The following is a 25622-nucleotide window of genomic DNA, read 5'->3' as shown; positions in this document are numbered from 1 at the left end:
ACTCATAAGCATCCTTAAACACATAGCTAGGGTTTTTTTTCTATTAAAATGCTTTTATGCTTTACATATACTAAAAAGTGAATTTTGGCCATAGAAAATGGGTAAGATTTGTACTGTGATGTCTTTGGTCAAAAAGAAACACCACCTTGAGATAGTGAACCCTTTCCTAGCTGGTTTCACATTGCAGCTGAGCATTTGTGGGTCAATGTAGCAAGACTAGTACTAACTTTGATTCCTTTGTAATTGATTTGCTTATGTTTTATAATGATACTAAATTCTTCCATTAAATGTGGCTTTTTATAATGTGAGGTTTCCACCTTACTTTCATTAAAAAACAATGGTATGTTGTTAAAAAATTCAAGACGTCATCACACCTATCTTTTTTACCATCCTGGGATGATAAAGGGGCAGTCCAGTGATGGATGGACATGTGGCTCATCACATGATGTTGATAGACTTCCTGTTGAAGCCCCATCCCCCAACCAGAGTGGAAGTGTAAAACACTTTCCTTCTAACACAGGAAGGCTTCTTCAGTGATGCTTCCCCCCATGTGATGTGGGAAGCGTAGCTGCTTAAGAGTAGCATCCTTGTAATTTCACCATGGAGGCTGGGAAAATGGCACTTGGGAGCGGGGGGATCATTATAAGGGACTCACTTGTTTATTTGTATATCATATTTTCCATGGTGTAATATTGCTCAGTGTGTCTTACAGCAATATCTGAAAATAATTACATACAACAGTCCCAGCATTCAGCAACAATTGTAAGTCAGTAATCAAATAGTCACAGAAATAAATGTTTAACAGTGATAAATGTGGGATGAAAGGGCAGTGATCATTAACTAAGATCTAATAAGAGAGAAATATTGGAAACAGAGACATCCAAGTTACAGCAAGAATAATACATTCATGTATATGTTCAGGAACCAAGCCTGGCACCTTAATCTGAAGCTAAGTGTTCATCTATAGAATTAATACAGTTTGACACTAGCTTTACTGCTTTGCCTAAGGCAATGGAGTCATGAGAGCTCTAGTTTTACATAGCTTTCTTTTCTAGAGTTGATGGTACCTTACCTCCTTACCAAACTGCACAGCCCTGATGTCCATAGCATTGAGCCATAGCAGTTCATATGGTGTCAAATTGTATTAATGCTACAGTGTAGAGGCAGCCCAACTCAAAGTATGCCTCTTTTTACAGTAGAGATTATTCTAAGCCCTTTATCAGTTCTTGGCTGGTAAGTCCTTTCAGCACCTTCCAAGTATGCCTGCTAAGTGGCCAATCTTCTCATAGTTCATCTTTTAGAAATGTGATCTGAACATCTAAAGTGCCATATAAATGCATCTTTTCCAATTTTCCAATTTTTCTTCTGGTGTGATTATCCTTCCTCATGTTTTGAAAAAACAATTGTCATTACAGACTGAGTCATAGAAGAAAATTAAGCAATATATATTTTAAATCATCAAGTAAGAGCAACCTGAAAGCCTTGCCCTATCTTTTGTTGTGTCACACTTGTGGGCCTTCTAACTTTTTCATGGCTGTACTTTTATTTTAATTTTATTTTTTTTGCAACTAGTTACCTTTTAATAACCGTGTCAGTTTGTATTGTAACTGCAAGATGTATTTTTGATGCTGCTAATAATACATGGCCTAGAAATGTCTAAACAAAGAGGAGGTGCAACCTGGCTGACAGCAGGGTCACAACAGACAATTAATTTAGAAAGTTATCAGTCAGTAGAAAATGTGTTGCTTTACGACTGTGAAACAGATGGCTCAAACAATATGATTTGATTACATTAGTTATATGTGTTTGAAATTAATTCAGTGCTTCATTGTTTTAAAACTGTGATGTACTTAGTGAAATCTAACTAAGAAGATTTATAGGAGGAACATTGTTCTTTGATGAAACATTAGGAAACTCCCAGATCACATCAAATTGTACATCTGGCGACTGGAAAGTGTATTAAATGTAACAATATGCCAGCATAAATACTGCCACCTATTGATTTATGATCATTGCACCTCTCCCCAGTCTCCATGGATTCATTTATTTAATCTAATCTGCCATTATGAAACATTTAGCTGTTACTTCCTTGAGTTGCTGTAAGTTTTTCGAGTTGTATGGCCATGTTCCAGAAGCATTCTCGCCTGATATTTTGCCTGCATCTATGGCAGGCATCCTCAGAGATTACTTACTTCTCAGTGGAAAATTCTAAACAAGATCTACTCAAATAACCTCAGTATTGATGTATAGGTCCAAATATATGTGTGTTGTGGATATATTTATATGACTTTCCAACTATGTAGCTCTTCCTCTGACAAGATGTATAGAATATGAACTGTACAGTTATTTCTATGTTGCTCAAAAATGATGCCTAGCTCATTCTGAAACTGCATTCATACTCCTAATTTGAAAAATAACCATTGTTCTGTATTCTGGGAAAGAAATATTCTAGTCCAAACCTCTCCAGACATTTTGAATTGCCTCTCTTTTTAGACCTAGCTAATAGTGCAGGATTGTGAATGTGAAAATCTAAATCATCCTTAAGACAACAAGGTGGAACCTATTTTAGTGCTGAAACTGCAATAAATTTCTAGGCGTTAGAATCTGGGGGTTTATTTAATACTGACTGCAAAGACTTCATCAGTCCAGACTCTGATTTTAACTAGATTAGCTATGGCTAAATTATATCTGTGTTTTAAAATGTCTAAATGGTTGAGTTTGCAGATGGAGATTCTGTTGGTTCCTGAATAAGGATTCCATTGCTCAATGACATAATTTGTCTATATCTTTTAGAATATGATAAAACACTTACATTGAGAGAAGATTTTATATTTCTAATCTTACAATTCTTTACCATTCTGAGCCTTTTTAATTGGTTACTTTGGGTGCAATGAAAATGTCCCCAAACTGTATGAAAGATAACAGCTTTGGTGGATAGGGAAATCATAGAATCATAGAATCAAAGAGTTGGAAGAGACCTCATGGGACATCCAGTCCAACCCCCTGCCAAGAAACAGGAATATTGCATTCAAATCACCCCTGACAGATGGCCATCCAGCCTCTGTTTAAGAGCTTCCAAAGAAGGAGCCTCCACCACATTCCGGGGCAGAGAGTTCCACTGCTGAACAGCTCTCACAGTCAGGAAGTTCTTCCTCATGTTCAGATGGAATCTCCTTTCCATCTGTAGTTTGAAACCATTGTTTCGTGTCCTAGTCTCCAAGGAAGCAGAAAACAAGCTTGCTCCCTCCTCCCTGTGGCTTCCTCTCACATATTTATACATGGCTATCATATCTCCTCTCAGCCTTATCTTCTTCAGGCTAAACATGCCCAGCTCCTTAAGCCGATCTTCATAGGGCTTGTTCTCCAGACCCTTGACCATTTTGGTCGCCCTCCTCTGGACACATTCCAGCTTGTCAATATCTCTCTTGAATTGTGGTGCCCAGAATTGGACACAATATTCCAGGTGTGGTCTAACCAAAGCAGAATAGAGGGGTAGCATTACTTCCTTAGATCTAGACACTATGCTCCTATTGATGCAGGCCAAAATCCCATTGGCTTTTTTTGCTGCCACATCACATTGTTGGCTCATGTTTAACTTGTTGTCCACAAGGACTCCAAGATCCTTTTCACACGTACTGCTCTCGAGCGAGGCTTCCCCCATTTTGTATCTTTGCATTTCGTTTTTCCTGCCAAAGTGGAATATCTTGCATTTGTCACTGTTGAACTTCATTTTGTTAGTTTTGGCCCATCTCTCTAATCTGTCAAGATCATTTTGAATTCTGCTCCTGTCCTCTGGAGTATTGGCTATCCCTCCCAATTTGGTGTCATCTGCAAACTTGATCCTGCCTTCTAACCCTTCATCTAAGTCATTAATAAAGATGTTGAACAGGACCGGGCCCAGGACGGAACCCTGCGGCACTCCACTTGTCACTTCTTTCGAGGATGAAGAGGAAGCATTGGTGAGCACCCTCTGGGTTCGTCCATTTAACCAATTACTGATCCACCTCACCGTAGTTTTGCCTAGCTCACATTGGACTATTTTGTTTGCCAGAAGGTCATGGGGGACCCTGTCGAAGGCCTTACTGAAATCCAGGTACGCTACATCCATGGCATTCCCCGCATTAAATGATAACAGATACATGTCACATTATGCCTCTGAATTTAAAATCACCAGTTCATATATCTATACTAGTGAATACCTGTTGCTGGAGAACAATAATGGAGAGGGCCTGTATCCTATTGCCCCAAAGAAGCAAAAAAGGTGTAGTTGGGAGAACTATTTGCATTTCTGAAGTAGGGTTAACACATGGAACTGGGGAGAAAAGTCATGGAAACATCACCCAAAGCCCCACCATGATTTCATTTGTTTGCAGCAGGCAAAAGGATGTGGATGCTTAACAGAAAGTGTGGATACACAATAGCATGTCTACTAAGGCAGCAAAGCAAGCAGGCTCCATATTAGGTGGTTCCTCTGGTCTTCACACTCAGGCTGCAATCTTGAGAAGGCCCTATGCTCTCATTTTTAATGATGAAAAAGGAATGCATGTGTCTGCCTGCTACTTATTAAAAGTCATATTTAATTTGAATCTCAAGGCACAAAATCTTTTGGAACAAGTCTTGCTAGAGGCCATGCATGGTAATGAATTCCCCAAAGGCTACGTTTGATCATCAGTCATTTACGGAAGGGATTGCAACATCAACGGTAGTTTTTGTGCAAGTCCACTGGAGCAAAAAGAAGCTGGTCAGGCACAGTCCTTGGCCAGTTGCCTTTTATTATCTGAAACACAGAAAGATGCTGCTTGTTTCTTCTAAATCAACCTTGTTTGTATGTCATACTTAAAAGATGTGCAGACATTAACAATCTTTCCTTTCCACCTGCCAAACTAAAAGACAGGATCCTGACAGTTTGTTCATTTTATGAAGGAATACTTTTGCCTCAGAAATGCTTTACAGCTGTTTTATCTGCTTCATGAAAAGAAAGTAATTTCAGCTGTCATGTGAGTCTGAATTAATCGTCCCTCTTAAAATGTTCTAGAGGAATTCCCACAAAATCCTCAATAAGTGGGAGGGATTTACAAAAAAAAATTAGGATGGACTTGAAGGTCACAATGTACTTCAGCTATCTGAAGTGGCTACTTTCCTAAAGTGTGAAGTACTGTCACTCTTCTATCACTGGAAGGTATTTGGTTATAAGCAACAACGATCTAATATTATGTTTATAGTTTCAAGTGTGTACAGTGGAGCACAGGAAGGTATCTATTTTGTAAAGGATGACCACAGAGATGTAATTATAGATGTAAGATGCCTAAAAACATAGTGCTAAAAGGTACAATCCATCCTACTGTGCTGGAGCACAACTGCTTGATTTGTTCCTATTCCTGTTGTTGGGAATCAAGAGCTGTTAGGCTCAAAAATAACCTTCACTTGGGTGTGATTCCACAAAAATATAGCAGAGCGTCAGAAGCACAGTTCATAACCAGCAGAAGCTTACATGTAAAGAGCAAAAATTGGTTTCCATTCAATAGGATGTAACAAGATTGCAGATCCACAACTTCATAGGTTTGAAAATAATATTCTTATTAAAGTCAGAAGAAATCCATTCTGGATAGGAAAGGTTCTTGGAGCTAACTAGCTTCACTGAGCTATCTTCTAAGGAAAAGAAAAAGGAAAAATAACAAAATAGGCATGTCTCCTCACTCTAGAAGAACAATGGAAGAAAAATGCCAGAAAATGGAGATAAGCCATATGGCCAGCCCAGGGCAATAAAAATACCTGAGTAAATTGCATCTTCCCTGAAGAGATCACATTGCTAAGTATTCAAAGGGGAGAAGATAGTGGCATGCAGGATGAGTAAGGGAACCCCCCCCCCCTTCTATGCCCCTTCTTGAGGTAGGCATGTACAAGGAATTTGGGGAAAGGAATCCCTCATTCTCATCTATCTAGGCCTCATTGAGGGCTAGAGACTTGTGCAGTCAGGGATAAAACCCAACACTTTCTTAATTTTAGACTAACCTATAGTTAAAACACGACAGCAAAACTCACCAGTCTTCACGAATGTTAGGATTTGCAAGGGTTCATCTCTTCTTTCAGGTGAGTAAAGCCATGTCTAGGCACTGAATTCTTTCTTATTCAAATTCAGATTTGAGTTTCCATAAGTATTCCTATCTTAAAATTCCATTTTACTCTACCAGCCAGAGTTAGATAAATTCCCAACTGCCAATGGTTGTGGTGGTTGGAGGAGTTTGGAAGCGCCTTTTCCAAATTCTGCTTCCAGTCCCTGGATCCTTAACGGTAGGCTGGAAAGAAAATGAGCTGTGGGTTGCTTTCAGTTGATTCCCCCTCTCCCTGCAGTTGTTGGGTCATCTCTTCTGACTTCTGATGAAATAAACTTAGCTCATTCCTCCAGGAAATCAAGTTTGAGATTAGAAGTTCCCCGTTTTTCTTGATAATAGCTAATATTAAATAAGAGTTCACAACCCTGATCTCACACAGTAGTTGGACTACATAGACATATGATGTCAAGCCAGATTTCTCATGTTTTCACTGTTTGCTTACTAGGACTGTGCAAAAGAGTCATTTGTGTGTCATATGTCAGATCTATTTTGTAAGATTCATACATATGACTTGAAATTAAGAAACGCAAATGACACTCACACAAAAACTTAAGAATCAAAACTCCTACTCAAAAGTTTTTGTTAAGTTGCATAAGCGTTGTAACACTCTTTGTGATACAGTTTTACTTTCCAGAGCAGGCAAACAGTACTGGGAAGTGAAGCCAAACATGGTATGCCTTTCACCCTATCAGGGCTGAGGGAGGAGGGTGGAGGCGGAGCTGTGGCCATTCTCTTATATATTAAGGAGCGCCATGAGGCTGCCTCCATTGTGAACTGGGAGAGGAGTGCAAGCAGAGCAGCAGGCTAGCCTAATCACGCAGTAGGCTAGACTACATTGAGAGAGGCTAGGAAGACTGAGTGACAGACTGCTATTAAGAGGAATCCAGACTCCTGTGAGTCTTTGATATTTATTTTACTTCTATAATTTAATTTATTACTGATTTTGCTAAAGAGTGACTGGTGGGAGCAGAAGTTTTTATTTTTAATTTTTTCAAAACCATTCTCTGGGGGGCGGGGGGACACTTCTCAGTTATTGCATCTGCTATTATCTGTGTTGGAGTGACTGGAACAACTGTTCCAAAGCTTTAGTTTTCCAAAATCATTCTGGTTTTGGGAAACCTAGTTTAATTAAAGTACAGCAGTTTAAAGAAAAAATCCCCGGAATCTTCCCCACTTGCACAATTACATAATGGAAAAGTAACAAAATTTTTGTTATATCATAATACGGGCCCCTTACAATATTTTAGAAACACTTTAGAAACAACCCCCCCCCCAAAAAAATTGTTAGTAATGATTATTGATTTTTTTCCCTTGATCGCACACACCTACTGCTTAGTACGATTTTGTGATCTTTTATGATTTTTAATTTAATGATTGTTGATCAGAATGTTAGATTTGAAATTCTATAGCATCTATTTCTTTGGGTTTCAACCAGGGCCAGAAATTTTTTTTTTGGGAGGGATTGAAAATTTGGGGGGGGGGTGTGTGTGAAAATTTCGCAGGGGGGGGGGGTTGAAACCTGCCTCCTAGCTCATGCTGAAGCAAAGAGCACCGCAGGGGGCAGACCAGCCTTCAATAGCCTGCAGCTCTGCCCCTGTCAACCACCTCCACCAAGTCTGGCCTCCTTAATGAGAGCATTTAACACCCCCCCCCCCCAATTTGGTTGTTTCACTACATCGGCTATTGCTGCAAGTAATGACAGTGTGAATAAATTGTCAATATTTGCCTGAGATAGTGCTTGCAGTTCTGGAGGGACTCTCAATTTTTTGCATCTCATAGACTTAGCATGGGGATTTGGTTAACTAGTTAAAATTCATGAGTAAACCAGTTTTTTAAAAAAAAATCTGAAACAGGCCTCACTACAGGCCTGGATTCAACCTACTTTCTAAACAGCTAAAGACAGATAGCAAGAAATATGACAGCCAGTTTTACTGGACTACGCTGAAGTGAAACATACCAATTAAACACCAAAACCCTAAGTGCTCCTTTCCTCCACTTTTTTAAACCTGAATTCCTTAAAGTGCAAAGGCCCTATGAGGGAGTCAGATTGTGCACCAGGCAGTGACTACTAAGGCAGAAAGGAGGTGTCCTGTCTTGTGAGGAATTTACTATTTAAGAAAGGGCATCGGCAAAAGGATTTTTCTGCCCACACTGAGAAAAAGAGAGAAAGAAAGCGAGACATTACAGAAATGTGGGTGAAATCAGGAGGAAAGGTAACAATAAGCAAGATCATGCTACAATAGCAAATGTTGGTTCTTGAGTAACAGACACCAATTAGAAATGTTTAATGTTAGTATGAACATAATCTAGAAGTGCATGGTGCTTTGGAAGAATTTAAATGTAATTTCTACACTTGCTGTTTTGCAGTTTAAAATAAAAGAATGAAGTAAAATACAAGTGCAGAATACAAATACAAAAGTAATTGGAACTTCGATTGTTTCAGTTCCTTTCACTGTTCTGGAGGGACTTAACACTATTCCAGCACAGTGACCCTAAGGCAAATGTATCATGGGATTTTCTAGAACTGAGAGAATGTGATTCATCCAAGGTCACCCAGTAGGTTTTGATGGCCAACCAGAGATTTTAACCCTAGTTTGCAGAGTTGTAATCCAGTGCTCAAACCATTACAGAATTCAGAGACCACGTGAGCCATCTAGTTCATCCGGCTGCCATGCAGGAACACATAATCAAATGTTGGCTATATCATGTTGGTTACTGACTACTGAAGCTAAAGGATGGGATATTCAACAGAGATTATTGCAAGTTGTGGTTAAAACTCTAAACACGTTTGCTTTAGGAGGGTATTGGATAAATCTGTGGATGACAGGGGCATCAATTGCTAGTGGTCAGGTTGGCTTTAGACATACTGGTTTCTGGGTAACATACAATTGATCGTGTTTCTACTAGCAGACTTCCCACAAGAATAAGCCTCGTCATTCTGTGAACAGAGTTTAGAACTAGAGATGACAAAAAGGGGATTTTCTATCAATCTATCAATTTCCATAAAATCTCCATAAAAATTTAAACAATAATAACTTGGGGCAGCTTACATGGGGCCAAGCCTGCTGAACACAATTAAAACATAACACATAAAAATGCATAACATCATTATGTGATGATGATGATAGTGATCAATATCTGTGTAGTGAACCAAAAATGAGGTTGATTGATTGGTAGCATTATTTGAAGTGATTATAGTGGAATATATGGTAATTAATGACTCTGTGGAGTCCATGCCCCATTGAAACTGCAACCAAAACAATAATTTTTAAAACACTATTTATTACGAACTCTATACTACTTAGTGTTTGTATGTTTTTGTTTTAAGAATGTAGCAGGAAGAAATATTAACTATCTTGAAGATATTTTTTTGTTCTCAAAGCAGTAGATAATGTGGGTTTAACAAGCCTTCAGGTTTATGTTGAAAAAGCCTGGGAAGAAAAGGTGGATGTGACAGATTTTTAGGCACTGAAAGACATGCTTGAAGTATAGTGGTGTGTGTGTGTGTGCGCGCTAATGCAGCAGGACATTCCATTGTAAGAAAATTTGATCAGGGTGCATACATGACCTCCACTAAAATTAACTACTGTGGTTTCACATGCCAGCATATATTCCACCCTCCACTATACATTCCCCGACAAAGAAGAGCAGACGGCTTTATAAAGGACTGGTCTATCTTTATTTTGAATATTATGCCAATAAATATGAATTTCCGGGCTGCGGCTTCTGAGCGAAGTAAATTTTCCAGCGATCACTATAAAAGAGTAAGCAGATTATGGTTTCTTTATCATTTACTCTGATACTGTAGCAAAAGCTGAAAGTCTTTCATAAATTTTGGAATTCATGCTTCTATTCTGAATGTGGCTTTTTTTTTCAGATGACACCTTTGCGTGTTTAAGAAATAGTAACCTACATCTGTATTCAAGGATGCAAATTGTACTGTATAGTTATTCTGCAAGGGAAGAATTTAGTAAAGCAAGAGGGAAATGTCTATTTGAATTTTTGGTGCTATCTCAAGCACAATATCCAATTGTCCCTATTGACTATAGATAATCCCTAATTTTTGACAATTCACCTGTGATGACCACCATCTCTGATACCATATGATGTATGGTAGAGATGTTGAGCACAGTAAATTTATATAGGAAGCTTTAAGTATCTAGAGTTGGTGGTCTCAGACAGCAATCTTTGGTAAGAGGACTGTGGTGACATAATTACATTGTAATGCTTCTGTTTTGTGAGAAGTAATTTATTGTCAGGTATGATTTGTGGCAAGAAATTTCACATACTTTTCTGAAAATTTGGGAATAATTTTGGTCTCATAACTGAACATTTTTATGGATGCTTCACATTAATTCATGTGCTTTTATATGCTGCATTTGCTATTACATTTTTGGCTTTGCACTTAGAAATGTCATATAAGCCTCTGAAGTCTATATTTGCAGTCCTGGTCTAAAGAGTTGTTATTAAAAATTGCTCCACTGCAATAATATTGTTACTGAAATGAAAGAATGTCCATCATAATCACTTGTACATTTCAAGTGTGGCAATACTTTCACATGTTCGACTAAAATCCTATCCCTTAAATAAGTTTAAATTTAAAATGTGAAAAGTAAGCCAATAATTATAGTGTGAAAAGTGTATGACTCTGTTTTACACTTGCACCTGATTTTTTTTTTTTTACTTTGTGAGATGGTGACAAGTGCTAAATATCAATGTTCCTGTGAGGATCACTTCAGCACATGCTAATTCTAAGTTTAAGTACAGTGTGAATAAAAAAAAGTCCCCTATGTTTTTAGATAGCATTTTGATAGGCATGGCATTTTAAGACATGCTTTGTTATGGGGATTTTTGCTGTGAGTAACTTGTTCAGTCAACAAGGAATGCGGTACACTCTTTGGTCAGTTCTAATTATGGCGTTAGCTGTAAAAAAATGTAGTGTTCAGCTGTTACTGTGGTGTCGCCTTGAATCATAGTCATGAGGCTGATTCATAGTGCATCTCTTCAAAAGAAAATGCTCCAAGGGGTAGGGGTAGGGGTGGGGGTGGGGTGGGTGGGATGGCCTGAATCCAAATAACTGGTAGTTCAAATACAGTCAACCCACTGAATCAGTAGAACATCTACAAGTGTTGACTTACCAAATTACAAAACAGAGTAGAGAGGTTCTATTGAAATTAGGACTTTCAATAGGATTCAAGTCAATATGTTTCATTCATGATTGGCAATGGGAGATTCAGCATGGTGTAGTGGTTTGAGTGCTGGACTTCAACTCTGGAGACCAGGGTTCAAAACTCCCATTGGGCCACACTCTTAGCAACCCTCCCTCCAAACAAATCTAACCAAGAAAATCCAGTGATCAGATTACATTTTGGTTCCAGTGGTTCTCAAACTTCCTAATGCCACGACCCCTTAATACAGTTGTAGTCCAAAACACCCAGAGGGAGGGTCACCTCATGTTGTGGTGACAACCAACCATAACATTATTTTTGTTGCTACTATATAGCTGTAGTTTTTCTACTGTTATGAATCATAATGTAAATATCTGATAAGCAGGATGTATTTTCATTCATTGGATCAAATTTGGCACAAATACTCAATACACCCAAATTTGAATACTGGTGGGGTTGGGGGCATTGATGTTGTCATTTGGGAGTTGTAGTTGCTGGGATTTATAGTTCTCCTACAATTAAAGAGCATTCTGATGATGGAATGATGGAATTGAATCAAACTTGGCACACAAAACTCCCATAACCAAGAGAAAATATTTTAAACATTTTAAGCTTTTAAACAGAGGCTGGGTAGCCATCTGTCAGGGGTGATTTGAATGCAATATTCCTGCTTCTTGGCAGGGGGGTTGGACTGGATGGCCCATGCGGTCTCTTCAAGCTCTTTGATTCTATGATTCTATATTGGGTTTGGGTTAGTTTTGAAGTTGTAGTTCACTTACATTCAGGGAGCATTGTGGACTCAAACAATGATGGATCTGGACCACACTAGGCACAAATAGGAGGGAGGAATTGGCAGTGATTTAGGGGAGATGTAGTTCACCGACATCCAGAGAGCACAGTGAATCCAAACAACGATGGATCTGGACCAAATTTGGCAGAAATACCTGATATGCTGAAATTTGAATACTGGTGAGGTTGGGGAGGGATTCATTTTGTCATTGCTGGGATTTATAGTTAACCTACAATCAAAGAGCACTTTGAACCCAGCCACATTGGATCTGCACCAAACTTGGCACACTACCTACATGGCCAACATTTAATACTGGTGGGGGGCTCATTTTGAATTCTGGGAGTTGTACTTCACCAAGCATTCTGTACCAAACTGGTGATGGAACTAGTATACTTGCCACATGTACCCAGCATGCCAAACTTTGGATACTGGTGGACTTCAGAGGTTGAGAGTTATAGTTCACCCACATCAAAAGATGCAGGGAGAACTACAAAAGAGCAATGTGCACCCAACTGATGGATCTGGATGAATCTTGGCACAAATACCCAGTATAACCAACTTTGAATGCTGGTGGGGTTTTGGGAGCGGGGGACTGACCCAACATGATAGTAATTGTAGTTCTCCCTGCATCCAGAAAACCCTGTGACTCACACCAATGAAGAATCTGAACCAAACTTGTCACACAGACCCAACATGGCCAACTGTGAATACTGATGGGATTTGGGAAGGGACTGACCCATGATTTTGGGAATTGTAGTTCGTCCACATCCTTATGCATTTTCTAATGGGAGCATTAATTAAAAAAAACAAAAAGGAAAGCCTGACTTTTTATAATAAATAACTTTACAAATTAACTAAGGTGCTTCTGTTGATGTTTCTCCTCCTGATGCTGCTGGGCCACTCTCAGTCCTACATCGCTTGGGCACTTTCCCACCTGTCTTGAAGGGACTCGACTGAGCCTCCCTCCAACCTTGCGCACTCTCACTTGCCCACATATGTTTATCACACTGCCATGCACCGAGCATGCTTACTCTCAACTCCATGCTTGGAGCCTCAGAAACAGCCCTCCCCTTGCCTGAGGGGCCAGCTGAGAGGCTGGCCAATCACTGTTGAGGAGGGCTTTTGGTGGGAAGATTCACGTTCTGTTTCCAAAAAGGAAGAGAAGGACAGGCAGAGAGATCTTCAGCCTTCTCTCCCAAAAGGGGTCATAAGACCATTAGAAATATGTGTTTTCTGGTGGTCTTTTGTGGCCCCTCTAACATGCCCTTGCCAACCCCCCCCCCCCCCCCCCCAGGGATCCAGACCCCTAAAGGCACACAACATCAACAAGAAAACAACATGAACTCAGGCATTGTATTATAGTTAGGAGTTACTTGTAAAAAGTATTGTTTTCTTTCCTCAAAATATTTCAGAAAGAAACAATGGCTTGTTTTGGTCAATACCTTTGGTGGCTCCTGTTCTAGTATGGCATTTGGAGAAATATGTCAGGGACACACCACGCTTACAGCTTTGGATAGTAGGATAAACTGTATTTTTTTTTAAAAAAAAACCATGCCTTGTAAACCTACAAGACACAATGCTTTTTGATTATAATTTGTAACTGGTTGTAAGCCATGGTTTGTAACAAAGGAAGATGTTCACATCAGAACAATCCGTATTTCAACAGCTCACACTATGGCTTGTTGTGGTATGTGAATGTGGTAAAAAAAATATAGAGTTAGAAAATGCTACACAGGAACTATTCATGCCATGCATTTTTTCTGCATTTATTAAAATGTTGTTTAAATTAGATTGTTACATTCCTAAATGCACATTGTTACATTTAGGTATTTGAGTTTGAATTAGGAATGAGCAACATAAAGAGTTGGATGTAACCCAGCTAAAGTGATGCAAGTTCAGGGAACAGAATCAAACACTTCTTGAACTACCTGCATCTGAATCAATAAGCCTTAAGTGGGTTGACATTCAAAGCAATTCACACTGTTTATTTATTTATTTATGATATTTGTATCCCACTTTCCCTCTATGAGACTCAGTGGCACTTACCTGTCATCAGAAATAGAGGGAAGAAAAGATGGAAAACACATCTGGACAAGGAAAGGCTGCAATAGGTTCACCTTAGAGCTGGCAAACAATGCCCCGATCTACACTGACCATTTAATACAGTTTCAAAGCAGTATTGAAGAAAGTGGTGTCTCTGTGCAGATAGGAAATCCTAGAACCAGGTTGAGGCTTGGATGGTGATGACACAAACCACAGAGCACTGAGGCACATCAAGGGCTTTCTTTCACATGTGGAATGCACTCCCCGGGGAAATTAGGGCATCAACATCCCTCCTCTCCTTCAGGAAGTAGCTAAAAACCTGGATGTGGGACCAGGCCTTCAGGTAAGCTGGCAGATGGACAAAGATAACCAATAATGACCAGAGTAGGAAAGGACAATGACAATGCTAAATGGTTTACGGACTTGGATTTGGTGAACACTGACCACAAGATGTTTTTATTGCTGCTAGTATATTGTCTGATTGTTTTAATTAGTTATAACTATGATATTATGTGGTAAATTTGTGTATTGTATATTGCATTGTATGTTGTAATTGTTAGGCATCAAATTGTGCCTTTTGTAAGCCGCCCCGAGTCCCCTCTAGGGGATTGAGAAGGGCGGGGTAGAAGCACCCCAAATAAATAAAATAAACATGCTTTTCTGGGACTTTGGTGTCTGGCTATCACAATTTGAAGCTAAATGCTAACTGCATTAAATTGTCAGTGTAGGTAGGGCTATAGCAACAATTAATACATTTCTTGTCAATCTAGCATTGCAGGAGACTGTAAAAACACTGAAACTATTTCATAGGGCTTCATTACACTAGAGAATGAATCCACTTTAAAACCAGTTTCTGCCCCCTGCAGTATTCTGAGGTTTGTAGTTTAGGGAGGAGCCCTTAACAGCCTCACTAAACTACAAACCCCAAAATTCTGCAGGAAGCAGAAACCAGATTTAAAGTGGATTTATTATCTAGTGTGATGAAGTAGATAGTGTAAAAATGACATGTTCATGTTCCACATTGGCTACTTTAGTAACAGTGCTTTGGAAATTTCTGTTGATGTTGACTTAAGTTGAACATATGTCTTCAGCTAGAATCTCAATGGGAGACATTTTCCATAATGAAATGTGGATTTTCTGAGGATTTCTCTTCCTAATAAATATGCTAAGTCTCTATAAAATGCATGTGGGACATTTGAATACATGATAGAAGAGGTTTTTGTCCACTTCACATGTTGTGGGCTTTCCAAGAAGAGCCCCTCTGAGTGTGCGTGTAGGGAAAAGCTTTTGACAAGACTGCACTTTTGACTGTCACTTTTGCCTCCCCCCCCCCCCCACTTTGTGTTTTTATGCTTCTGGAACTTAGGATGTACTTTTTGCTTTGCTTTGCTTTACTTATGAGGGTTGTTCTGTTTATATTTACTTTAGAATACCATCTGTCAAAACCTTGTCTGTTCCAACTTTTGTATTTTAGTAGTGAACTGAAAAGTGCTTGGTTATATTTGCAAACACGATATTGACCTATCACACCCTTAATACAAACCTAGAGCCTGAAAAGGAAGCAATGGCTTCATAAATGCAGTGTTCTTTATATTTGTATAAGAGGCAGCTGTAGTAATACAGCAGTAGTTTTTCCATTTCCAAGTACAGGCAGTCTGAGTTACAAATGGCTCCTGGTTAAGAACAGGGGAGGGGGGAACAAACAGGAGCTGAGAGAAATCTACCCCTTTATTCCACAAGCCAGATTTTTCAAAATCCAGTTATCACAGGGAAAGAAAGTGAGGTGAAATCTTCTGAACAGGGGCACAAACAATAAAACCAACACCACAGGGTTGTTAAGCCTTCCCTGTGTTACCCAAAGCTGCAAATAGATATTTTTGGCTGGAGTTACTTTAAAAATGTACCTGTTCCAAGTTACATACAAATTCAATTTAAGAACAAACATACAGAACCTATCCTGTTTGGGGACTGCCTATAGAAGTATTTTATCAACCTTTAAAAAAATTAAAGGGAGTATCTACATAAGACACAATGGCAACAATTATATAGCAAGACCTAAACAGGCTCTAGGTTTTAACAGTAGAAATGAGTTCATGAATGAGAACCGGTTAAACCTCTGCTTCAGATACAAATTATTGGCCCTCTTCCTGAGCATTGTACATTCCTGTGCAGAATGAGGGAACGTTACACCTAATCTCTACAAATCCCAGATTCTCCCAGCCAGCAATGGCCTTACTGTCTTGACAATGCAGTGGGGTATAGTCCAAGATGGGTAACTTTTCAACGCTTTGGCTTTTTGTACCTATCTGAGGTTACTTATTTGACAGAGAACAACCCTGTCAAACACAAAGCAACAACAACCAACGTAAACATCACAGAAACCCCCTGATTAAGAAATAAAATGCAACAATACCTTCAGAGTACAAAACAAACTGCAATCAATATAAGTCTCATATAGTGCAGAGTGAAAAACTTATCGGCAGCCAGAGGAGCTGCTTTAATAGGGGCATGGTATGCTCCCAATAACCAATATAAATGAACCAGTGATTTGAGTCATCATTTCTAAGGCAGATTCATATATTCAAGAACTTTTCATAGGTTCAACATTTTTGCCTAGATATAATGATTTGTATTTTCAATCACTGGACCAAGTTTGGCACAAATACCCGATACTCCCAGATTTGAACACTGGTGGGGATGGGGGAGGATTGATTTTGTCATTTGGGACTTGTAGTTGCTGAGATTTATAGTTCTTCTACAACCAGAGCTCCTCAGCTCCTGAGGAGCTGAGGAGCCTTCTAATCAAGGTGAAAGAAGACAGCGCAAAAGCCGGGTTGCAGCTAAACGTCAAAAAAACCAAGATTATGGCAACAAGAATGATTGACAACTGGAAAATAGAGGGAGAAACCGTGGAGGCCGTGACAGACTTTGTATTTCTAGGTGCAAAGATTACTGCAGATGCAGACTGTAGCCAGGAAATCAGAAGACGCTTACTTCTTGGGAGGAGAGCAATGTCCAGTCTCGATAAAATAGTGAAGAGTAGAGACATCAGACTGGCAACAAAGATCCGCCTAGTCAAAGCCATGGTATTCCCTGTAGTAACCTACGGATGTGAGAGCTGGACCTTAGGGAAGGCTGAGCGAAGGAAGATCGATGCTTTTGAGCTGTGGTGCTGGAGGAAAGTGCTGAGAGTGCCTTGGACTGCGAGAAGATCCAACCAGTCCATCCTCCAGGAAATAAAGCCCGACTGCTCACTGGAGGGAAAGATACTAGAGACAAAGTTGAAGTACTTTGGCCACATCATGAGGAGACAGGAAAGCCTAGAGAAGACAATTATGCTGGGGAAAGTGGAAGGCAAAAGGAAGAGGGGCCGACCAAGGGCAAGATGGATGGATGGCATCCTTGAAGTGACTGGACTGACCTTGAAGGAGCTGGGGGTGGTAATGGCTGACAGGGAGCTCTGGCGTAGGCTGGTCCATGAGGTCACGAAGAGTCGGAGACGACTGAACGAATGAACAACAACAAACAACCAGAGCATTCTGAACTCCACCAATGATGGAATTTAACCAAACTTGGCATATAAAACTCACATGACCAACAGAAAATACTGGAAGGGTTTGGTGGACATTGACCTTGAGGTTTGAAGTTGTAGTTTACCTACCTCTAGAGAGCACTATGGACTCAAACAGTGATGGATCTGGACCAAACTTGGCATGGATACTCAATATGCTCAAATGTGAACACTGGTGAAGTTTGGGGAAAATAGACCTTGGGAATTGTAGTTGCTGGGATTTATAGCTCACCTACAATCAAAGAGCATTCTGAATCCCACCAACAATGGAATTGGGCCAAACTTCCCACACCGATTCCGCATGACCAACAGGAAATACTGTGTTTTCTGATGGTCTTTGGCAACCCCTCTGACACCCTCCTCATGACCCCCACAGGGGTCCCGACCCCCAGGTTGAGAAATGCTGCTGTAGGTGAAATAAAAACTCTGGATATAATCCATTGATTTTCCTTTCAACATGCACATGCTTTCCCTAAATGTTTAACTCTTTAAGAAGACAGGAAAATAGGCTGATGCTTACCTTTCTGAAAGAGCACTGTTGCAAAAATAATTTGTGCAATGTCACTAAGAACTGAATGTGTTACAAAAGAACACAACAATATCATAAATTCACTGGTTATTTGAGAATACCAGGCCCAGTGAAATGCATAATATAGCTTTGGTGTGGATATAATAGAGTACAGGCCACAATGAGGAGGAACTTTCTGAACATTGTGAACTTAGTGAATTGTTTAAAAATGAATCCTTTCAAAACAACATCAAATTTACCAGCCAAGACATTCTCAATAGGTACATGCAAATTTAGGTGTTTGGAATAGAAGGAATATACGTTTTTCAAATGTAACTTTGGATACCTATTTTAGAATTATTGTTAGCTGCCACTGTATATGTCTCATAAACAAAGTGAATAGCAGTATAATTTAAATGTCTTGCTGGCTGCATTTAAAAAGAATTCTCCAGTTTAAATAGTTGCCATTATTTTCAAATCCTATAAATTAATAACATTTCCCAACAATGCGTATATTGTTGTGTTTGTGATTTTAAAATATGCTTTCGGGGTTTTCACTTGTGAGACAGAAAGAAAATGTTGAATTCCTTAATATAAATAAAGAAATCCAGCCCAGTCTCTCTTGCAGACTGTTTAGTTCCATGTCTGATAACCCATTCAGGCTGTAGCATGTTTAGAAGCTTTCTTTAGTTTCTTCCAGCTCTGATGTCAAATTTCTCTATACAAGAAAGCCCTACTATAATAAGCTGAATACTTGATCAGCACAATGCCTTGAATTTTAATGTTGCTAACTTTGTTTCAGACAGCTCAGGAAAAAGAAGGACATTCTGTTCTAGGGACTGAAAACCTTGGTGTTTACATGAATTTCAGTGAAAAAATTAGTTTGAAAAACAGATTCGGTCAAGTGCCTAATACGTAACCTTCTCATCTTTTATTCTTTGCAGATTTATACAGATTGGGCCAATCACTATTTAGCAAAATCCGGCCACAAACGCTTGATAAAGGACTTGCAGCAAGATGTAACCGATGGTGTTCTCCTGGCAGAAATCATCCAGGTTGTAGGTGAGCAAATTTGCTTTTTGTTATATTGTAATGTTTAACAATATTTTCTTTTGTGAAAAAGAAAGCTAAGAGACAACTTGCATGAGATTGTGGTCATTTTGATATAGATATTTTAATGATGTAATTGAAAACCTTGTGTAAAAGATTTGTGGGAAATAGCTCTTCATGGTAAGCTTTTCAGAGATATTAATATTATGAGAAAAATTAAAAGCAATGTAAGAAATATGATTTTGGATAGTTTTGTTGAACATTCCCTTCTAATTTTTCACTTTGATTGAAATCATTAATAGGTTAAACTAAGCCTGCCTTAGGCTTTAGAAAATGCTTTTGATTTTAGCTAACCAAAAAGTGCCTTTTCAACCAGCTTTTTTCAAAACCAGAGCTCAAATTTGTGCATGGTGTCATTTCTAAAGGCTTCTGTGAGATAGAAATGTGGGATAGAAATATCAAGAAAAGGTAGTTTAAAAATCTAAGTGCAAATCATAACTTTATTTATTTATTTAACTTCATTACAGCTCCGGCAAGAATTCAATGCTGGTAAAAACCAACAATAAAGAGTAAAAACATATCCTACAGTTAAAACGATTAGCAGTTAATCAATAGGACACATAAAAGAGTATACAAATTAAAAACATATAAGGTGCATAGTTCCATTCATTCGGTAACCTTGCTCAAATCCTTAATTCAGACCATGTTGAAACTCGTAGTAACTTATTCTTCTAACACTTGTGTGCAAAGCCAAGCCTTTAGCTTTTTTCTGAAAGCCAGAAGGGATGAAGCCTGCCTGATGTTGCTGGGGAGGGAGTTCCACAGCCAAGGAGCCACCACTGAGAAGGCCCTGTCTCATCCCTGTCAATTGTGCTTGTGAAGGAGGTGGGATCAAGAGCAGGGCCTCACCAGATGATCTTAACGTTTTAGTAGACTCTTAGGAGGAGATGCGTTGAGACAGATAAGTTGGACCAGAACCTTGAGTTTTTCATACAGGAAAAATGTGTGCTTGATGTAATTGTATCATTGACTTTTAATAGAATGTGACATACTCCATATATAGGATTGCAGTATCTCATCCTGCAATCCTATATATGTTGAAAATAAGTGTCGTGGTATTAAATGCACTGACTGTTAAGCAGACATGGATAGATTTGCATGTAAGAGATGGTTCATAAACGCAAACTGGCAATTGTGGCTTGAGCATGAATGGAACAAACTTAGTTCACAAAGAAAGATACTGGGGAAGAGGGTTGTGATTAAGCCACACACCCCATATACATCTATATTTATACCTATCTGTATAAACGTATAACCTTTTGGTTTCCATAAAGAGACAGTAAAAAGGAAAATTGACACACTGACACACATTTGATCAAAGTATTTTGACAAAAATGTAAACACTCCTCTGTTGCACAATATTTGGTGTGGAATAGGAACATAAGGTGACAGTTGCCTGTTCATGTTACCTGTTTTGCCACAATGTCTCCCACATTTTGATGAGAAAGACTCTGAAACCCATTTATAATAGAAGTCCATGAAAGAAGAGCAACTCTCAAAAAACAGGGGAATTTCAGACTAGAAATAATCAGGGCCAGCGAATATCTCCCAAGAAAGGATTCCCCCAGGCAGGAAACAGCCAGGCTTTGAAGCTGCCATGCTATTCAATGCTAATCAAGGTTGCCAATTGCGACATTCATACCTGCCTCAAACAGACAAGAGTTCTTTCTCCCACCCTGGACATTCCACAAATATATGAACACCACTTCTTGCCTAGTTTTCAACAGACCTCACAACCTCTGAAGATGTCTGCAACAGATGTGAGCAAAACATCAGAAGAGAATGCTTCTGGAACGTGGCCATACAGCCTGGAAAACTCACAACAACCCAGTAGAGACCTCACTTTTCTTGTAATACTCCGTTGTGTGAAAGTTAATTTAAATCCATTCCCACTAAATATAATTTAACAGCAACAACAACACAGCAACAATATAGGCTAAGGATCAATCACTTCAAAGTATCAGGTCACCTCAAAGGTCTGTTTGTATGAGATACACAGTAATTAAATGTAAAGAAATCAAATTATATTCTTGGATTTGTGTACCTGCACTCACCCTTTGCAGTCTATAAAGAAAACCAAAGCTATTTTAAATAATTTAGAACATTATAGTACTAAAATATGCTGGCTACAATTAATCTCAGGAGTAATAAAAAGTCTAGCTGCTATGCATTACTGGCATCTTCAACTCATATTAACATCTAAGGGTAGTAAGGATGCCCGGCAGGGGGCATTTTCTCCTCTTCCACTTTTGCTAGATCAGTTTGTCAAATTAATTATCCCCTTCAGCAAGTCACCCATATGGTATTGTCACCCACATGGGTGGAATGGTAGTGCACCGGAGACACAAAACATCCATTAGTACAAATTAGAATGAACAAGGGAAGAACTTTGACATTTGACATTTTCTGCCAGAAGCATTAGGAGAGGTCCAGTTCTTCATGAGCAGGAAGCTTCTAGGATGGTCCAAATTGACCTCCTTTCTCCTGTAGTCCTGGGATGATATAAGCTTATTACATCACCATTGTTAGTATTTTAACTATTCCTTTGCTCTGACTTTCTTTCCCTGTTAAAAATAATTGACATATTTCCTAATATTTTAAAATCAAAATTGATAAGCCAAACAGCTGAAGGAACATCACTGACATATGCTTTTAAAAGAATTTTTGATTGAGCTAGCAGAAGTGGGATTCAGAAATGTGCCAACTCACTTTAGTTTTTCCTGACTACTTTGTAACTAGTCTTCAATAAGAGAGAAATTAGTTTGTAATGCCTCTGTCCTTTCCCAGGAAATATTTTTAAAATGTATTTTAAAAAGTTAAGATGTAGTTGTGAAGCAAATTTATTATAAAGATACAAAACTTTTTAAAAACATTATTTACTATATTTATATCCTGCCTTTCTCAACCCTGAAGGGCATCCCGGCTTACAGCAGAGGCAATAATTCAATGCCTTAAACAATTCAACAATTAGATAAGCATTTAGTTAAAAATCTAAACACAGTTAAAAGCAATTAAAACATAAACATTACTACTTATAGCTATAAAATCACATTTATATAACAACGACTACTGGATGAGGCAGAATGGTTGATACTCTCACTGCTGTCAATAGATGTTAAGTTTTCAAGAATTGCTATTTGGAGGCATATAAAGAGATATATTCTTATTGGCAAGGAAGATAATATTATACTTCTCTAAAAGACCAATTTTTACTGCCATGTAGGTTGTGGATTTTCCTCGTTACTAGAAATCTGTCTAGTGTTCCATGGAAAAATAGACTTCCCATGAAATGCAGAATTTGATTTTTATTTTATTATGATAGTCTCTGTTTAAATGGACAATGAGATTAGTGCCCCCTATGATATATGGGTTGTCCAGTCATTTGAGATATTCTGCTACTGATTATCACTTGGCATGAGAGCCACAATGATAACAATTAATATAACACCCTGTCTTATTTTCAGGGAAACAGGTATGTTACAGTTGCCATCCTATTCCCAAGTGAATAAACTTTCTATGAATAAAAACTATGGCATGAGAAAAGTTTAGAATAATAGAATCCTAGAATTGGAAGAAACCTCATGGACCATCCAGTCCAACCCCCTGCCAAGAAACAGGAAAATCGCATTCAAAGCACCCCCAAAACTTGGCCATCCAGTCTCTGTAAATGTGCGTTATCCTCACAACAGTCAACTTGTTAGAAAATAAATGATCCAATGTTACCAGTGGGTTTTGTTGCTCAGTGACATTTAGAACTGGGGCATTGTTGTGTTTTTAATTCTCTTTTCATATCAAACTTTTATCTCTCCAGCATGCCAGCAAATGACTGACTGGCTACTCTTGGCTATAAAGGCTGAGCACCCCTTATGCTCAAAATACTCCAAAATCTAAAATTATCCACATGACTGACAGACATATGATGGTTGCTTTCTGATGGTTTAGTGTGCCCAGCTTGGTCCCCGAATACCAATTGTTGGAATGAACAGTAAGAACAGTAAGAAGTTCTTATATCCAACTTGCTCATAGTCTTGCAGTTGGGTACTATGTGGGAAAGGGATCCTGGAAAGGAGGAGGAGTCTTTGGTTTTAACAAGCAAAACATTTTTCCTCTCCCAAAGTGTATAAAAATTATGGACCTAGATAAGACCACTATCATAAATGTCTTAACTGGGTTACACATACAAGAAAACCAAGCAGTTTGTCCATGTTGGCATTTTTCATAGACATTCAGAACTTTCCATAGCTGCAGTAAAGTCAAACAATTTCACTGAGAGTGAATATTTTAAAAAGGCCCTTTACACACCCTATTAGTGTGATTATCTTTTTGAATTGTGAATACCCAGAAGACAGCTTTCAGCTGCTACCACATCTCAAAGCCATCAACATGTGTTATTATCAAGCCTTGCCACAACCAGCAGGGTGGCATTAATCATGGTTTATAGGCAGCCGTAGCTCTGGTGTCAGGCTGCAGCTCCCTCATTGCACATTTCATGCAATTTTTCTTTTTTACCTTAGAATATCATCATAATTGATTGCCTGGCCTTGGTGCTTTCACTATATGTTTTCACCAAATTCTTGGACGCCTCATTTCTTTGGATTTTTTGACCCAAATCCTGGAAGAAAGGAAGGGACCAACAGGATATTAAACCCATTTTCCCCCTGAAATTCCCCCTTTCCCTTTAGCTGCTGCTGTTATTATTGCTTGTTTTTTAAAAGTTGTTTCTGGGACATGAGAAGCCTCCCACAAGGAGGTAAAACATCAAAGCATCCAGGCGTTCCCTGGGCAACATCCTTGCAGACAGCCAATTATTTCACACCAGAAGCGACTTTCAGTTTCTCAAGTCGCTCCTGACATGGAAAAAATTGTTTCTAATTTATGGCAATCTTAAGGTGAACCTGTCAAGGGGTTTCTGTTGCTGAGATTATGCAACTTGCCCAATGTCTTCCAACTAGAAGGAATGGGAGTGTGTGCTGCGGCAATAAGACTTCAGCCATGAATTGTGCCATGGGTACAACAGCCCTCATTTACCGATAACAGAAATGTTCCTATTTTTTTGGATTATAATTCCCATATTATCCCTTGAAGGAAGCATTCTGAGAGAAACTCTAGGAACTGTAATCCAAAAAAGAAGATTCATCAATTTCTATATTGGTTGCTCACTGACTTATCCCAGCTACCATTTGATCCAGTGTGCCTGTGTTAGAGCAGGATCATGCAAAGTTCATCATTCCAGTGGATAAATAATACCACCAGTATGCATTGCTAGCTTTAGAACATTTGATTTGCCAGAAGGATTTGTTCTGCTGGTGACTTCCTTTTATATATATTCATGTGTTGGGGGAAACCAGCAGCTGCCCAGCCAAGTTATTTAAAGAGTACATTATTGTACCATATAGCAGAAGGAATATGCTTCTGCTGTTTCTGTACACATGTGAGACATAATAGTATGTGTCTCCATGTAGAAGCTAGTAGTCTTGGAATGTGTCTGTCACTGAAGGACTGAAGCCAAGCATTCCTTTCTTGGCTCTTTTTGATCTGCTTGTGAAGAAGAAGCAAATGTTTGGTCCATCCACATCCTGCCTTTGGAGGATATTAAGCCATTTAATTTGCTATTTTGACATGAAGAAGGAGGAAGACATAACTCATATTTCGAGAGTATGTGGGAGTAATATTTTGAAAAGGCCACAATTTTGATCAGTGTATTTTTTTTCACCCAGAGGCCATGTTATTGCATGTACAGTATGCAGTACATGTAGGACAGGCATGGGCAAACTTTCTAACTTGGGGTCCGCATGGCAGGTCAGAGCAGGGTGAGCAGGCCATAAGGGGGTTCTCCCCAAGACCCCTCTTTGCCCTTTCCTTCCTGTCCTCTTCTCTTTTGGAGGCAGAAAATGAAGGAAACACGGGAAACTATTGGATCCTAGAAGGGTTGATCTTGGTCATTATGAGATGGTGAACAGGAGAGAAATAGTGTATCCATTAGATTACATGTTGCCTACTTCTGATATAGAATCCTAGAGTTAGAAGAGACCCTAAGGGCCATTCAGTCCAACCCCCTGTAATGCAGGAAGGCACAATGAAAGCACTCCCAATAGACAGCCTCTGCGAAAAAGCCTCCAGAGAAGGAGACTCCACCACACTCCAAGGCAGCCAATGCCACTCTCCAGGAAGTTCTTCACTTGACTCTATTTACCTGTCATTTGAACCCATTGCTTCCTTGTGTCCTGTTCTCTAGAGCAGCAGAAAATCAGTTTTCCCCTTCCTCCTCAATGGGACACCCTATAAAATCCTGAAATATGGTACTCATGTTCCCTCTCCA

The 25622-nt window shown here is 39.1% G+C and overlaps 1 protein-coding gene and 1 long non-coding RNA gene across 4 annotated transcripts in view; one reads left to right on the top strand and one right to left on the bottom strand.

Moving 5' to 3' along the window:
- Positions 1–25622, top strand: part of NAV2 (neuron navigator 2) — a 282686-nt gene that overhangs the window by 77834 nt on the left and 179230 nt on the right. For all 3 annotated transcript variants that reach the window (XM_060765681.2, XM_060765628.2, XM_067462702.1), the window contains exon 2: positions 19138–19255. In XM_060765681.2, coding sequence (XP_060621664.2) covers positions 19138–19255 — 118 coding nt within the window. The remainder of the gene's footprint in view (positions 1–19137; positions 19256–25622) is intronic.
- LOC132769075 (uncharacterized) overlaps positions 1–25622 on the bottom strand; it is a 109939-nt gene that overhangs the window by 67303 nt on the left and 17014 nt on the right. The window lies entirely within an intron of this gene.

This window comes from Anolis sagrei, chromosome 1 (genome assembly GCF_037176765.1).
Source record: "Anolis sagrei isolate rAnoSag1 chromosome 1, rAnoSag1.mat, whole genome shotgun sequence".
In the NCBI taxonomy this organism is placed as follows: domain Eukaryota; kingdom Metazoa; phylum Chordata; class Lepidosauria; order Squamata; family Dactyloidae; genus Anolis; species Anolis sagrei.
Note: the sequence above shows the minus strand (reverse complement) of the source record. Positions and strands in the feature narration are given on the sequence as shown.